At 40.2% G+C, this 17,653-nt stretch overlaps 1 protein-coding gene and 1 long non-coding RNA gene across 4 annotated transcripts in view; one reads left to right on the forward strand and one right to left on the reverse strand.

Annotated features, from left to right (window-relative positions):
- Window positions 1-17,653, forward strand: part of pinx1 (PIN2 (TERF1) interacting telomerase inhibitor 1) — a 21,468-nt gene continuing 3,815 nt past the window's right edge. Inside the window, exons 1-6 of one of the 3 annotated variants that reach the window (XM_082504699.1) lie at window positions 1-246; window positions 832-941; window positions 1,099-1,191; window positions 1,404-1,485; window positions 2,441-2,530; window positions 7,622-7,704. In XM_082504699.1, the coding sequence (XP_082360825.1) occupies window positions 228-246; window positions 832-941; window positions 1,099-1,191; window positions 1,404-1,485; window positions 2,441-2,530; window positions 7,622-7,704 (477 nt within the window). In that variant the 5' untranslated portion in view covers window positions 1-227. Of the gene's footprint in view, window positions 318-492; window positions 644-831; window positions 942-1,098; window positions 1,192-1,403; window positions 1,486-2,440; window positions 2,531-7,621; window positions 7,705-17,653 lie in introns of those variants that run through there. The other 2 variants (XM_082504700.1, XM_082504701.1) reach the window with 2 other exon arrangements.
- Window positions 11,779-17,653, reverse strand: part of LOC309688758 — a 23,660-nt gene continuing 17,785 nt past the window's right edge. Inside the window, exon 3 of the long non-coding RNA XR_014271159.1 lies at window positions 11,779-16,282. This is a non-coding gene — a long non-coding RNA (uncharacterized lncRNA). The remainder of the gene's footprint in view (window positions 16,283-17,653) is intronic.

Here is a 17,653-nt window from a genome sequence, read left to right on the forward strand (position 1 = left end):
GCGAAAAATATTCACCTGTAACGTTAACAAATAAAGTAAAGATAATATGACACGATAAAATAATATAAAAATTCATATAGTATAGTGTCATTCATAATGAATGAGGCACACAACATTTGCTTCCGTGAGGCGATATTCACCTCCGATACCGCCGTAGTCGTGTATTTTGCGCAGGCATATTTTGAGAACCCTATTGGACCTTCGTCAAGCTGTTAAAGGACCTCAGGATGTCCATGCTCGCTGAGCGTATGTATACTTGTTTCACTTTTTTAAAATATATATTTATTTTTTCTGACGTCGCATGACGCTACGTTTAGGTGGTTATTTTCGCACCCCCGGTCTACAAAATATGTCACATAGTTTCCTCCTGAAAACGCTCATTAGTTTGTAGAATTGTGTATTAAAGTATTCCGGTAGTTAGCATTAGCATTTTTAACAGCTGTCTGTGGACACGTGTTTTTTTCTTTTGACTGCTTCCTAACGACAGTAACTCACTCATTTGTAGTTAGGTTTTGCTCTGGGGATGCAGAAGTTTATTAAAACATGCACTCTGTTAACTCTTTAATCGTAAGTTGTGGCAGAAAGCTCGCTGGAAGCATGGTTGGAGTGTAAAACTTCAATTGTGATCTCTCATAACTGTCAGGTTAGCTCCTGTCATGAACACACGCATAATGCATCCCGTCTTTGTTTTTATCGGTGTTAATCATATGTGCGTTGGCTCCATAAACCCAGTGTCAGTCAGGCGTATAGACCATTTAAAGTAGGAGACGATGTGACTGACTTGTTCTGGTTTCCTGTTATGTAACACTGTTGCTGCTGTTGTATGTTCAGCTCGTAGGAAGCTTAAGTGGTCTGTCGACCCCAGGAACAGCGCCTGGAGTAATGATGACTCCAAATTTGGCCAGAAGATGCTTGAGCGAATGGGGTGGTCCAAGGGAAAGGTAAGTAATGAAAGCGGTTAATATTGGTTTTTTGGGGGTTTTTTTTTCCCTCAGAGACTGTACATTGGAAGAACTGGTGAGCATGTCTCATGTCTCTCTCCCCCCCCCCCTTTTTTTTTCCCTTTCTTTTTCCTTTCTTTTTCAAATCTGAATTAAGGGTCTGGGGAGGAGTGAGCAAGGCTCAACTGACCATATCAAAGTGAAAGTTAAAAATGACAGCTATGGGCTTGGAGCAAATGCCAGCTGTGAGGTAAGCAAACGTTTAAAGCCCAGTTTCACGTTTGAATCAAATGAAGGCTTTTAAAAAGTCACATCTGTGTTGACCCTAACTACGTCATTTTGTTTTGCATGGTGTAATTTGAGATTTTTCGACTTTTACAAATCCTCATTAATTATTTAAGTTGTCATTTTAACCTGTCGTTTTTTAGTCACATTGTGTTGCCGTGTATGATTTTTCCACAGGATAAGTGGATTGCTCACCAAGATGATTTTAATGAGCTGCTTGCTCAACTGAACAGCTGCCATGGTCAAAACAGCAGCAGTGGTATGTACACGAAGCCCGATAAACCTTTATCAACTTTATACAACTAAATTTCTGAGCTGTGGGACTAATAAAGGCGATCATATCTTAATAAGACAAACTAATGAAAACTAATGAAGGCTGCTTGTCTTGTGTCATAGCACAACATAGCAGCATGTCAAGTATACGATGATATCCTGGATGGCCAGGATATAGTGACTTCCTACATGTTCATAATTATATTTGGTTAGTTTTATAGTTCATTCTGCCATTGATCAACTATGTAGAGTACTATGCAAAAGTCTTGAGTCATATATTTTACTAGGAAAATGGGAAATAGATGCATTCATTTATTGAAATGTTCAAACATGCATGGAAATACAGTATAAAATTCAACAACAGAGTTTATAGAATTCTGACTTTTAAAGTCAATATTTAGTATGACCACCTTTATTGTTCAACTCGCTTGAGCCGTTTTCTTGTCATTTCTTTAAAATTCTCCAGAAATCCTTTAGAACTATTGGTCAAGAGCACTTGATTATAAGACGGTGTGGCTCCTTGGAAGCAAAATGTAAAGAAATTAGGAATGGTTCAAGAGTTCTGCACAGTACTGAATGTTATATTGTAAAGCATGTAGTGTTGGTGCATGCTGGTGTTAAAAGAAATGCAAAACAAACTCATATTCAATAGTAACATTTCCAAAACAAGTGAAAACTTTTATCTGTTATCAAGCAACACAAAACTGCAAAAAAACAAAAAAAGTCTGTTTTGATCAATCAGCCCGTTGGACAGTAGAGGGTGCTACAGTGCAACATTTAGTTACTTAAAGGCAAGGCTATATTCACAGTAACCATTATCCTCAGTGCTGACAAAAACATGTTTACACTACCGGATGATGATACTAAATAACATTCTTCTAATTTTCTAACTCAATCTGGGTCATATTTCAACTTTTATCTTCAATTTTCTTCTTCTGTAGAAACTCCACCAAATGAGCAGAAAGGCTTCAGTTTGGAAGAAAAATCCAAGACATCCAAAAAGAGGGTCCACTACATGAAATTCACTAAAGGTGGGTTTATCATGAGGCGGCAATGGAGCGAGATGAACAGGAATAAATGTGCTAAGATATACGATGCTAAACACAGTTTTCTTGCTCTCTGCAGCAATTACCTGTCAAACTATATCCTATTTAAAAAAACAATTAAAATGTCAGCCAGGAGGCCTGATTATATTCTTAACACAGCAGAAAGTTAGAAACGCATTGAGGATAATTAGTTCATTCTAACTGCAAGCAAAAATAATCCCCCCTGCTTTCTTATTTTGATGCCAATATACACCTGCATACCATCTACTCAGGGAGACGGACAGACAACCTCTTTGACCCTCGTTAAGCTTTGTGCTCGTCTCAGACCACAGGCTCTGATCAGAGCTCCGTCAGCCTGTCCTGGGTCAGCTGGCCTGGTGTGAGCACTAGGGGAGGTTATTTATAACTCTCCCCTCTCCTTTCATTGCTCTTTTACACGTCAGGAAGTTAAGATTTGCTGGTCAAGGCCAGAACACTGATAGGCGTAAGGAGGACTTTTGTGTTCTGGACCAAAATGGGTAACTGCTAGCCCATATTTTACTGCTGAGTCGCTGCATTTGGGCTTGCAGCATAGTTTCACGATCACACACCTACCTTCTTTGGTGAAATGATGAAACTGTGTGTTATTTTGTACTTGGATTATGTAGCTGATACAGATACTATTTTTGTTTTGTATGTTAGTGCACTCATTGATTGTAAACATGTCTAAATAATAATACAATAACAATAATTATTTGTCACTAGCTTAAAATCTACCTCATCAAGTCAGCATGCTCTGCAAAAACAAAATACCTCAACTTTTGCCTCACCTGGAAGAGCCTTCTACACTTTACGTCATTCAATAGCAGCTTCCTGCTTCCTGTTTGGGGCATCTGGCATCTCCATTTACTGGCCCCCCAAAAACAACAACCTCCCGTGACCTATTAGATGACCCATCCTGATAAAACACTGCCTCGGTCTCTCCCCCAGACCCTCTTGCCCTGTTTTTGTAGTCTTAATTTAGCAGGAGCCAAAAACGGACCCCTTTTTTTTTTTTTTTGCGTGAGTGTTTCCTGACAGATGAGATTCACCTATACAAGAGACACGCAAAGCATAAAGTGTGGACTTGGCGGGATGATGATGATGATGATGCTGATGCTCAGTTTTTCTTGGTTCACTACAGATCAGAGTTAGATGCTGAGTGCTCGTACAGCCTTGTGTGAAGTTTAGTTTAGATTGAAACCTTTGTGACTCACCCAGAAGCACCTTTGGCTCATTCTGTTTCCGCCTGCTTCCTGATCGCTTTACATTGTTATATACAGCGCACTGCCTTTTTAACCACATCTGCTTTTGAAATGTGAAATATGGCCAACTAAGTTTCTTATATGTTATTAGGCCTCATGAGTGTACAAGATAAAATTTAGTCCAATCTGGTTCTGGACAGTTATTTTATAAAATACTGTGCTGAAGCTTAGATTTAATTTGAGTAGGTTTACATCAACATCTGTATGGGAGAGGATGACTGTTAACACATAATTGGAATCGCACTGAGATGTCAAACTCATTTTACATCATGGGCCACATACAGTGAAGGTCCCCTCTCTGTAAGTGTAGAGAAATTTAACTACATGTGTAATAAAGGAGAAACCATCATTGAAGGAAAAAGACGAAAAATGCTGTCAGCACGAGTCTTTGTGCTTAAATTGTAAGAATTAAATGTGTAAAATACAGAAATCCACAACTCGGTTAGTTTGGTGTAGTTTGAATAGCCATGGGTGAGGTCCTCCACATTTTTTATTTTTTATTTTTTTTAAACTGTCCAGTGGACCGGAGCCTTTGTTGAACCCTGGGCTTGTTTGACTGCTCTGGACATTTTTTTTAAATCTCTGATTTATCGTAGTGTGTCTTGTGTGCAAGTTCCATTGGCATAAATGCATGCCCCGGCCGTCTCTATAGTGGTCTCTGTTGTTGAAAATTTAAGTTTAATTTTGTCTCATTAGTCTGAACTGTTTCACACCAGTTTCTTGTTAAATGTGTCTTCTACATGTTTCTAGTGAACCTGCTGAAATGCTACTCTTATTCCCACCAGATGTTTATAAAATTTCAGAGGAAACTAAAGAGAAAATTTGCAGTTCATTGCATTTGGCATGTTGAGAAGGAAACCGTTTAGGGGGATTGCAGGTGCAATTATTGTAGCTGGACTCTTGAAGGAGAGTGCAGCTCTGTTGACCGTAGACCTTCAACTGTCTTTGGGAATATAACACCGTTTTAACATGTTGCTATACAAAGAGGTGGCAACCGTTGTCACGCAACAATAAAGGAGGCTGGTATTTCATGTTTGACTGTACGCAACTTATAATTTAATTGGAAACTTGAGACTCCCAGTTCTCAGTGGTCTGATAGGCATTTATGGTCAGTGCACTTTGAACTAGAGAACTGTCATTTTTGACCTTTTTAAATTGAGAACATATTTATTGTTCTCTCTAAGTGGCAGGTGACAGTATTTTATGTATTGGGCACTTCCTCTTGACAGATCATCATTTTGTTTTCAGTTTATGGCGCAGATTAAAACCAAAGAGTTACCTGGCAACATATAACCTGTCACGGTTGTTTGCAAGTTTCCACCGACCGCTCTCCTCTCTGTGAAGCTGTTGCCAAGTTGAGGCTTGGATTTAGAGTTGTTAAGCTTGTTACATGAGAGGTTGAAAAGATCAGGTAATAGCTCTGTCATTGACTGTCAGCCTTTTCATGATAGTTTCTCTGGTTGAATATTCCAACCTCATTTGAGCCATTTTAAAGTACATTGTTTATTTAGTCCAGTAGTTTTTTGCATCTAAAACACTTCACCACCGCGCAGCTTCAGTTGAATTAATTTTATTCTAAGATTGGACTACTTTTAGCTCTGTTTAGAGCAGTTATGCTTGTGAATTGTTTAAGTCAGGGGTGTCAAACATAAAGCCCAGGAGCCAGAATTGGCCTGGCAAAGCCTAGATTCCAGACCATTGGACAGCTTTGGAAAATATGAAAGAGGGCATAAATTTTGGACTTTTATCTGTATTTTCATAAGTTTGTCTTGCCTACAAAGACCTCCCTCATGGGCATTCAAACGACACCAAAGTAATTAAGTAACAGATAAACAATTAAATAGCCAAAAAAAATGGATCTTTTCTGTTATTTTCTGGCCCTCAGTGTAAAATACGTTTGACATCATTGGTTTAAACCATTTATCTGCAACTTTTGGCCCACCATTTCAAAACACTGGTGCACTCCATTTAACAGCTATTGATTCCATTTAGTCACTAATTGATTATGCCTTTGAAAAAAACTCCTAGATAAAGATTCAGTTACTTATAACTATTATAACAGCTTATCTCCTCTTTCCAACAAACGGATCTAATAGTTTATCCGTACTCTTATCTAATGCTTGTTAGCCATAATTAAACATTTTTCCATTATGATCATTATTTCAATCATCTATGTTTTCTTTTTGGCTCTCAGTTTGTACTGCTTAACTTTTTTTGTACTCACATTTTGATTCAAAAGCAAGTTTAAGTTAAAATTCTTCCCGGGTCTTCCCCTCTCACTTCTGCCGAATTGCCCCATTCTTGAGAATTGGCTTGGCTTGGTCTATAACCAGACACTGAGCTCAGTGCATTCCTGCAGTACTGCTGTAAAAACATTGTGGCCACAGCATCATCAGTACCTCTCCCTTTTAGTGCAGGTCTCCTCCCGACTCTCCCTTTCTTTTTTTCCTTTTTTTTTTTTTTTTTTAATATTGATATCCTGTTCATGCTGGTTCTCTCTCTGCCAGCGCTGAGGATTGATGGCCTTTGTTTGTGGGGAAAGGCACCAAAATCTCCACTGCTTAGGTCCAGGGCCCACAGCATAAACCAGTAACCCAGTTTTAATTGCTACCTCCATCTATCACCTGTCAGGGCAGCAAGGGTGGTTGATGCGGAATTTAACTACAGCTCTCCATCGGCTACTCTGTGTTGGCTTCGTTCCAGCTTTTGGGCTTTTAATTAAACATGTTTTTGCATCACGGCCAAAGTGAATTGATGGAGCCTAACAGACCGTGTGAATTGCATGTATATATGCTGAGGACCTCCCGTTCTAATTTCACTGACAGTGTTTTCTGTTCACTGGAGCTTCTGTAAGTCTCTACTGATAATTGTCGTTTCATCTGTGACCTTGGAAACCGCAAACCTTTTCCACTGCATGTGGGCAGTACCCACGCTTCATCCCATTTAAGTGTATTCATCCAACTTTAAACGCATAGTGGGAAAAACTAGGATTTTTCTTTTTTTAATCAGAACGTTGTTATTTGCACTTTCACCTGAAAGCCTGACAATTTTGACAGGCACTTCCTCATCCAAACAGTAGAAAGGTCAAATTGGATATAATTTTTGTCTGACCGGAGTTCACTAGATGACAACCACCACAGCAAACACCCCCCCACCCCACCCACCCCCACCGTCCTTTCCATTTATTTTACTTTTCATCGGACTTTCTTGGTTTTGCTGCTTAGACCTTGTATGTGCAGGGACTTTCAAAGCCAAGGGCAGGGGAGATAGAGGTTTAAAAGCAATAAATAACCAAATGTTATCAGAGCCCCGCTGAAGGAAGAGGATGCAGCTGCATGAACAGGACCCAGGCTTGAGACAAGCCACTGTGTGCTTCAGGAGTCTTTGAGGACCCGCTTGAAAAGGGGAATCCGGAGGCGTGGCGTAGCAGACCTTTTCGTCCAGTTTATTTTTCTTTACCGTTTTATCCCTGCAAAAAGAATACAGCCCCCCACCACCCCTACCCTGTTTCTTTTATTTACTCAGTGACCACCTTCTGCTCACCCCCAACACACAAACACACATAAGGTACTCAGCTGCAATATTTAAAGGTTTGCCTGGAAAAAAGAGAAACAATAAACAATGTTCTTTAAGAAAAAAAAAGCGTGCATGTTGTTGAAAATGGGACTGTGAATCAATTTTTATCACCTTTTAATTCATAAGGTGGTCTTTTTATTCCGAGTCGCAGCACAAAAGTTTTCCAGCCTGGTATTAATGATTTGTACATATTCTTTTCTGCTTATTACTCTTTCAGGAAAGGATCTATCCAGTCGTAGTGAAACAGATCTTAACTGTATCTTTGGGAAGAGGGCTAAATCAGCAAAAGTCCAAGATCAGGTAAGAGATTACACTTATTTACATCATTCAGAATTAGAAAAAAAGTTGTTTTGAGACTTCAATATTATAATTTATAAAAACATTAGTTTTTATTTTTAGTAATCAAATCCACTTAGTTTAACAAGTTAAAAACAAACTGTCCTGTGGCTTCGCACAAAAGCTTTGTAGATAGTAATTCTAATCCAGTGGGTGCGTTCCTAAAATATTAGTGCAAGGGCACAGGACTCTGATCTTCCTTAACCCTGTCAAAGTCAAGCGTGCAGTCCAGCAGGAGATGCCGCACCACTGGCCCAGCTGGCTTGCACTTATCTGTGTCTCCTTGGTAATTCCAAATGATTATTGGTTGCTGATGCTTCCTTCCATCGGTAACTCTGGTATCATCTGGTCCTTCTGCTTCTGCGGGGTACGGCTCCTTGAGCAGCCCGTGGCCCTAGATTAGCCGTGTCACAGCATGCAGCTTTAACACCTCTAACAGGCCACCGATGGCAGCAAGAGCGCCTAAATCCAGTTAAGGGATTTGCACTCTTACCCCCTACTCCTCTCCCTCGCACTCCTGCTTTGCTGTACTTCTGTCTCGAAGCGTCACATCAGCTAGTTAAGAGTGCCAGCGGGCATTATTAAAGGAACATCAAAATTGCAGTGAGGTGTGCAGAAATCTGAAATGATGACGCTTGCAAAAAAAGTTTCTTTTTTGCTCTTGGCATTGGTGGGCCCATGACTTCAAACGTCACTTTGCCATTTGGCGTTATGGTAGGTCTCATGCTTTTGGAACATGGCTTACAGGCTCCTGCGGGTCAGAGTTGTATTTCGAATCCAGTAAGAACCTTTAGCTTACATATCAAAAGCAAAATGTTATTTATGAAATTTGCCTGCATCATCTTTCTATTGATTTTTAAATAAGTTGTCAAGCTGTTTTAATCAGAAAATCAGCTCAAGTGTTTATCTGTGGAGTTATATGAAGCCGTACTTATTCAAACTCACATCAAAGATGTCATTTATTGAAATGAAAGACAGATGAGTGAATTATATAGTTAAAAATACATGTACATAAAAGATGCTATTAAAAATGATCTAAGCTGATTAATAGAACAGATTTACATGCACAGAAGAACTGGAAATTATTAAGCACCCACATAACTTGTACTTTTTATTATTTTATTATGAAAAAAATAACACATTTAAAAATGTGCAATAAAAACTTTTTTTTGTTGTTCTTAGAACTTTTACTGGCCCAGTAGAGGGCCAGAAGAACAATAACATATCTAGCTTTTGGACTCCAAGGCCCAGAAAAAGCCTCTTGCTGGCTTCTTGTGTTTATCTCGAGCATTTGGCTTGAAGAAATTGGCATCTTAAATATCCATAAATTGTACAAAATCCACCCTGCCCTATTCCCCCAGCAGGTGCTGAGCCATAGCATCACAATGGCAGCTGCTCCCCAGCTGATTAACACTGGAAATGCAAGCAATACACACCATATTTTTTCCCTCTCTAAACATTTGGTTATGGGTTGTTATTTTACAGCCAGGAGGGACACCATTGACCATATCGAAAACACTCAACACAATTACAATGCTTTCCCATGAGGCCTTGTGTTGAAACCCAGCAACATCTGAGGTTGCTGGAAAAGAGGCAAAGAGGGTGATGGACCAATCGAGCTCTAGGCATTTTGCCGAATCTCCTGCGAGAGTGAAGGCGACGCTGCCAGTGACCCTCAGCTCACACTGATCTGTGCTTACATTTAACTGCTGTTGCTGCAAAAGTATAATATATGCTTGCAGTAATCTCAATGCCCCATGGAGTTGTAACCCTTAGTAGCGACGAGCTTTGGCTTGATGGTGTAGTTGATTTGTAGTGGCTTGCAGAAGCCACTGCCACCGGTCGCATTATATCACATATCTGCATCGTGACAAGGTGAGGCCAAGAGACTTTGACCAAATCTGGATCGGCTTCTCCAGACCTGCCCTCCTTCCCCCTCATGAATCTTCCAGCACAATCACACCCACTGCTGTCTCTCCGGCCTCCTTTCCACCAGTTCCTCACTGCTGGTGTTTTCCTTCCTTTGCAGTGATGTGCTTCCTGCTCACCTCTTATCGCGGCTCACAACCCTCCCTGAAGTGCAGACAAGCGCATGCGTACACGCACAAACACGCAGACACACACACACACACAGTGTGTACACATTCAGCTGTCCCAGATGCCTCTATTCATCAAAGATGAGAATGTATTGGAAACAGTATATGAGAATATTTTAATTGGTTATTTACAGGGAGCAGTAGCTCTATTCCTTTAGTGTTAATATTAAATGTAAATATCTTGTTCAGAGGGTAGAGCTCTGTTTAAGGTAAAAATTTATCTTCCAGGTTAAGAATGTATTTATTTTAAAGCTGTACATAATGAAAAATCTGCATTTTTTTTTTTCTTTTGCAATTTTTTTACTGTTATTTTTGATATTTAAAAAAAAAAGAGAAATGCACATGAAAGCTTAAAGGAAACTCATACTGACCCTGTTTCCTGGCATAGTTCAGCAGATATTTGATCAGACCGTGATTAAACAAGCATTTTTGTGTCAACTTTAATTAACTGACAAGTGATTATCTGTGATTAAGTATGCTGACAGATGGGATATCATAGTGAAATGCACATGCCTCCCTCCTTTCTTACAGTGTATGATAGAGCAGGGATTAGAAGCACTGTTTGATTTTTTTTTTCTTTTAATTGCATGTACAAACATGTAGTTGAGCATGATTGTAACCTAATTTTACTCGTGCAAGAGTATTTCCTAAGATCGTGTTCTTAGAGAATCTCCCATGTCATCCATAACCAGTTTTTATGTAGCCACATGAAAATATGTGCTTAAAAAAACAAAACAACCTTATTTACTCTGCCTTACTGTGAGGGTTGCGGCGTAGCACCTGTCTATCTACTTACCTCTCGGTTATCCATCACCCATCCCACGCTAGCAACCCGCCTCCATCTCCTGCCTCCTCCTTGTGCCCCTCGGTACAATTACTCACCGCATGACAAATGACAGGCGCTCTCTGCCGAGATATCAAAAAAGCCCCGGCCACTTTTAAATGAAGGCACTTTGGCAGCGCCCTGCTCCCCGTTCTTATCGGCAGGCAAGCAGTGCCCCTGGCCGTCTTGCGTCCCGCTCTCCTTCCTCCCCCCTCCTTCTCCACCACCCCTGCTCTCTGTGCCCTCCTCTGGGGGTTTAGTTAGGGGAGCCACATGGAGGGCCAGCCCAGCTTGATTTATCTCCCTTGCCCCTCTGCCCAGCCACTCAGGCAGGCCGAAAGAGCCAACGAGGCTCCAACGGGCCTCAACTCGAAACCCCGGCATTAGCTGAAATAAACCATTCTGCCGCCCAGTGAAAAATGTCCTCTGATTGGCTAATTAATCAGTCAAAGGGGAGCGACGCGGCTTGTGACTTGAGGGACCCAAGCGGGCGACCGCAGAGGGCCTGCTGATAAATAGACTCCCCGCCGATTCATACATCAACAAAAGTTAGTCATTTTTTAAAGCCGCCAGCTCAGTTGAAAGGTGGAAACAAGCCATAGTTTTATTTTTCCACCTACATTTCCTTCTTCCTTTCTCTTTTTAAGGGAGTGGGTGGTGGCGGTAGTAGTAGTAGTAATAACAATAATAATAATAATAGTTATGATTTGATGCATTTTTAAAACCACTACTAGTTTAAAATTAAAGGGAATGAGATTTATTATCATTATTATTTTTTTAGTATTTTAATCTTTCATATACTAAAGTTAAGACGCGCAGCATGATGGAAAAGTTTGGTGCTTGAGTTTTCAATTTACCAGTTTTGAAAACTAAAAGCTTGGCTGGTAGTCATAAGAAAAAAGAAACATCTAAAGATTACGGTTTTATATTAACCGTTATGACCACTACAGACATGACAGTTGTTCCAACATCAATCCATTCATTAGTTCTGTACTCCCTAAAAGTGTCAGGGAAGAAAAATGGTGGCGAATAATTTAGTGCGATCCTTGTTTTGACGTCTGACTCTCCAGTCAGACAGTAGGCATGGTGCGCCCTGTTCTTGGGTCAGCGCGACCCCTGCGGCCTCTCCCACTCCCACTCGTGCTCCGGCACAAAGGGCCGAGGATCGAGCGTCATCGGGCGGCACCTGTTGCAAGTGTTTCCTGCCCACGCGTTGTCCACATGAAGGATCGCGCTTCAGCAGGGGCTCCCCCGATACTGCCGTGTTAAGGAATATGGGGCAGGGGTGACACGGGTGGCTCTTGAGCATTTGGAAGATGCGATGCCGAAGTGCCAGGGGGGTCGGACGAAACTTTGCTGATGGCGCAGAAGCAGGATTTCTTTTCAGGACCTTTTTTTATTTTATTTTAAAATATAAATCTATTATGCTTTACAGCTTGGTACTGAGGCCAGTGGAGAGTAAAGTGAGTTAAAAATGACCAGGAAATGTGGATGCTTGGTCATAGAAAAAGCCAGAGTACCAGCTGTACTTACGGCATGTAAGCAAACTGAGAAGTTATCTTTCATATCATGTAATTTAAAGAGACTATGTATAGGCCATTGTATTGTAAAAATGACATTGTAAATAGAAATACAACCCCAAAAGTCAAGTTTTTTTCATTAATATGCAGAACTCAAATGTTGAAAGGGGATGCCGGTGTAAACGTGCATTGTCGCAGTGTGTTTGCCGCAGTTTTAAACAGGGCGGTGCATTCGCGCAGGCTGCAGGGCTCATTGTGAAGCTGGAGAGCTCTAATACATTCTCAGATAACATCTAATTGCTTCGAGCAAAGCATTGCCTTTCTTGAGCATTTTTGTTGACAGGCCCTTTTACACGACCGCCGAAAATATCAAGGCCCGCCAAATCCCCCCCCCCCCCCCCCCCCCCCCAACTCCCTAAAAGACACACACACATCGCATTTGCCACTTTACCTCCCTGGCAGTTGTGTGGATTGCTCTCATGCCAGCTCGCTGACACTTGCAGATTAGCGTGGGACACAAAAAAAAAAAGGAAAAGAAAAGAGGGTGTCTGTCTCTTAGTTACAGCCCAAGCTAGAATACATGAGAGCAGGGTAATTACCGCCTGGTAAAGCTAACCGCCCAAAGATTTCCAGCTCTCTCGGCTGTTTACAGCCGCAGACTACCGTTTAATCACTGACTCTTTAATCTAATAAATCACAGCTGGGAAAAATAATCACGGTCTGTTCTCTCCCCCGGCTTGGGATTGGGATGGGGGCGGGAGTACCCCAATGTTCGTGATGGGGGCATTGTCAGCAAGCGTTTGCAATGTTAAACAAGCACAGGGCAGTCATGCTGCATGCATAATGTTGTCTTCATTTGTTACTTATGATAAACGTTCTCGCACCAGGCACAAAGTGTAATTTTTCAAACCCATTTTAATGCGTTTTGCCTCAACTGCACACTGAGGCTATGCGTTAAGCAAAGTATTGCTTTGTGGAAGCTTCATACCGTGTGTGGCATTTGATGTGTGTACACTTCATCATTTTATTTACTTTCTTTTTTTGTTGTTTTAAAATTTACTTTGTGTAGGCCACATTTATACAGAACAAGGATTCATGAAAGAATGACACTGAAGGCAGCATCAGTACTTAAAGTGGCCAACTGAAACATTTACCTATTTCCCAGGAAATAAAGTATCAATCTATTTTTTTCCCCTTTTCCCGTGTCCGCCCACATCAGGCTCATGAAGGATGGGGCTGCTGGACTTGCGTGTTCATCAGGGAGAGACAGCTGGCTAATCAGGGCCTGATCCATAGACCTTGAGTATCACCAAATTTATTATTGTGGCAGAACAATGAGGGCACACTCGTGCAATTACAGACCCGACCAATATTGGCTAGAAATTTATTGAAGAAAAAAAAAAAGCAAGTAATGCAAACAGGCAGTTTTTTTTTTTTTATTATTTATTTATTTTTTAGGAAAATAAATGAGCAACTGGAGCATTGTCAAATCCTAATTAACATGAGTTGGAAGGCGTGTTGTGTCTGCAAAACTATTCACATTCACCCGGTTTTTAATGACTTTTAGAAATCAAATACAGGTAAACTTTGTAACTTCCCCCAGGTTTAACGTGCATGTTGGTATATGCATTTTCTAAACTTTTTTTTTATTTTTATTTTTTAAAGAAACTGTGGTTCTGTTATTACTAGGGCTGGGCCATATTATACCGTTCACGGTAATACCGGTATAATGTTAGGCAACGATAGGAAAATGAAATATCGCGATAGAATATGAGTAAAACGCGCATGCACAGTGCCTTTGTTTTCATACGCACATGGCCGATTGTTGAGTGAAACAGATGAACCAGAATTGGTTTGTAAAAATGGTGCAACTTCAGTGATGTGGAACTGGTTTGGTGTTTGTCCGTCAGATACACAACAAAGCACATTTTTTTGCAGAACATGCAAGCGGCCGTCGTTATTGTCGTATTTGTCGGACTAAGATGCTCTTAAATCTGGGAGTAATCTGGGTCCTAAACTCAGTACACTTCAGGTCAAACAAACACTGCAGCATCACTGAGAGTTAACTGTCTAAATTCTTTCATCTTTAATAAAACGATCAGCATTGCTGCTTTACCAGGTGTAACAATTCAGTTTAACTTCCAGGCATCCATGAAAACAAAATTTATTACATTTAACGGAGTTAGAAGTTAGCAGGAAGCTAGCGGAAGTTAGCTCGCTAGTTTCGCTAGTTACCTAAGCATGATATAGCATGTTCTGACTGAGAGATTTCTGAAAAAATTCAAACGTACAGCTCTGCTATCACTTCCAACATAAATGAAGGCAGGAAACTAAACAGCAGTGACGTTTGTAGGGTTACTGAAGTTGGGCTAGCTGGTATATAATGATGTGCTACGTGATCGCTAGCGACACAGCTATGTTAGCATAACATAAACAGTGAAGCTGGAGGATGAACACTAAGGTTCCTCATGGTTAGAAACAAATGCAATCGCATGGCAGGATGCTGTAAACGGACCAAACGTCAGTCAGGAGAACAACTGAGATAATCCATCCACAATACAAGGCTAGTCATTAATATACTGCAACAACATGGGAATAATCAGAATCAGAATCAGAATACTTTATTGATCCCTGGGGGAAATTATTTTTTGTTACAGTGCTCCATTTTAAACCAACATTAAGACAAGACAGAATAGAGCAGCTGCCAGAGAATTCAACATCAATGAATCAATGGTACAGAAGTGGAGGAAGCAAGAAGAATGAGTTTAATAAAGTTTGATTTATCTAACTGCTTTGTTTAGCTCAATGTGCCTTATGGTCCAAAAAATACGTACTGCACACTACAGTTTAATGTTGCAAAGCACCTCTTTTTAACTTCAGTGGATATTATATATGGTTATGCTCAGGATATGTCAGCCCATTTCTACTGGAAATGCCTTTTGGTTAAACTTTCAGCAAGGAATTTGCATTTGCACTGTTACATTTTTATAAAGCTTTATTGTACATAAAAACCAGCTTCTTGTTTAAGTGAAAATTAATGGAAGGTTGTCTTTTTGCGCTAGTAATGTTGTGGAGTATTTTGTCTCGCATCAATTATATCGTCAGTTATATCGTTATCGCAAATTTTCAAATGTATATCGTGATAAATATTTTTGGCCATATCGCCCTGCTCTAGTTATTACATATATTTACTAGACCTGTGTTTGAATTTGAGTAGATGGATTTGCAGTATTTCTCTTTTTTTCCACAAAAATGCACCGCGTTCGTGTGTACACATTACATGGCAAGTTTAGATCCAGAAAATTCTGAATTTCATGTTGATTTTTTTTTGCAACACACTCTCTGTGTAATGACCTTTACTCTACTCCTGACTGCTAGCACCCTCAAGTCCTATAGTTACTGAGATCCTTTGATCTGGTTGACTGCCTGTAAAATCTGGCTCATTTTAAAGTTTGATCAGATTTTTACACCTGAACATTTTCCCTACATTCAACAAGGTGACTATTACAACCAATCGATCACTTACTACCTAACATATCTTGCACTTGGCAAAAATCCTTAATTTAAGATGTTACTTGAGCTGTTGTCCTGGAACTTTTGGTTTCTCTTTAGAAGTAGGCAGACATAAAGTAACCCAGCTTGCTCTGCAAAGCCGTTAGAGCAAATTAGTAATAAATGAACTGAACATCGTTCTGTTTCTTTTTGCTACATTTTGCTGGGGAGAAAAGTTTTGCATGCACTCTGGTGAACCCTTTCCATCATCTCTCTGCTGGCTTGATTGACTCTCCCACTGAATGTGTTGGCCTCGGTATCCTGGCACCTCTGCCACATGTCTTACCATCGGCTTTCCAGTGACTACATTACCAAGAAGAGATAGAACTGGAGTGTCTTGAAGGAGACGGCCTGTTGAATGTCTTCCCACCCTCTCCTTTTCTCTGGGACCCTCTGTGGACCCTCCCTGTGTTCCCTGCCCAGCCCCCGCCAGAGGAGAGAGCGGAGCAGGAAGGGCCCGATAGCCAGCCAGGCCGCTCCTCTGCTGAAGGAGCCTTATCTCAGAACTGCACACAGTGCATTGAGTGCATCCTTTTCCTGGGGTTCTGCATCTGGGAGAAGAGGAGGAGAAGGAGTAGACATGGCTTGATATAGGTGTGTTCTACAGCACAGGCTTATTTATTTGTTTATTTATTTAAGTCATTCTTCTAGTCCCAGCAATTATAAATTTGTACATTTGGTACATCCTTATGCAAAGGATAGCTTAGTATGTATATGCTAAGTAAAAAACATTATTCGTGTTTATTGGTGAATCTAAACTAACCACTGTCAAAAGGAAAAATATCAAAAAGAAATGACATTCTCTTTTGGATGATTTTAATAAATCATTTTATGCATACACATTTATAACTTGTAGCCTTAGTGAAAAAGTTATATGCTCTCAATTTTCACTATTGCAGGTGTTGTGGCCAGTAAAATTAAATCAAATTGTTAAGTTACATGATGCGTCCTATTTTCCTCCCTTCTATACCAGTGGAATAATTGGCCGTAAGTATTCAGTGTATTCTCATTTAAAAATAAACATTTTAGGTTTTTTTTTTTTTTTTTTTTTTTAAATGACAGTATTTTAAAATGTAGAGACAGATAAAATGATATAAAAAGGAGAATCATGGAGTAGCTCACAATGCTATGACAATACATTTCATGTGACAAAAACTCCCACAATACAGTGATTATGTGATACTTGGTACCTTATAATACAGCTTTTATATCTGTGTAAATGAAGGAAAAGATGCCTTTAAAAGATAAAGTTTTTGTTTTTTTAAAAATTGTCTATATTGTGCTTTTTTTATGTTCTTTTTCGCAAGGATTTCTTTTCAAGTTCCGTCATCGTCGCTGGAATTTTGTCAACTTCTGCCACTAAATATGGGAAGCTTTACCATAATAACTCACGAAGCAGCCACCATTCTTGCTGCTAGTATACCATTAATCTTATTGCAACAACAAGGTTTACAGTGTACTGTGAAATCCTAATTTTTTTTTATTTTCATTTTTAAAAAAAAGAAGAAGCAGCTTTTTTGTAGTTTTGGGTCTGTACCATATGCGGTAAGGCAGAAGAAATTACTAACGAATAGAAGACACACCTGGATATGGGGAAACAAGATCCCAAACATTACTGCAGAGTAGTTTCTTAGTAACATGTTGCCCTCAACACTCCATGCCAAGAAAAATCTCCAGGGCTGCTAGTAATGCTGACTGGAGCTGTAGGTTTATCCCCATACTGTATGTGTGTCCAGCCTGTGCTCAGCACAGCACTTCTGCTCCTGTCAGATGAGCGTCTAATGGAGATCCCCAGGCAGTGAGGATGAACCACATACCAAGCTCAAGCCACCTTTCCCTGATGATGAAGATGTTCTTCGCTCAGTCACTCTCCCCTCATTCTTCCCAGCTCTTTCACCCTCCCTCTCCCTCCTGAGAGTAAT

This window comes from Aulonocara stuartgranti (assembly GCF_965226115.1).
Source record: "Aulonocara stuartgranti genome assembly, chromosome: 15".
NCBI lineage: Eukaryota > Metazoa > Chordata > Actinopteri > Cichliformes > Cichlidae > Aulonocara > Aulonocara stuartgranti.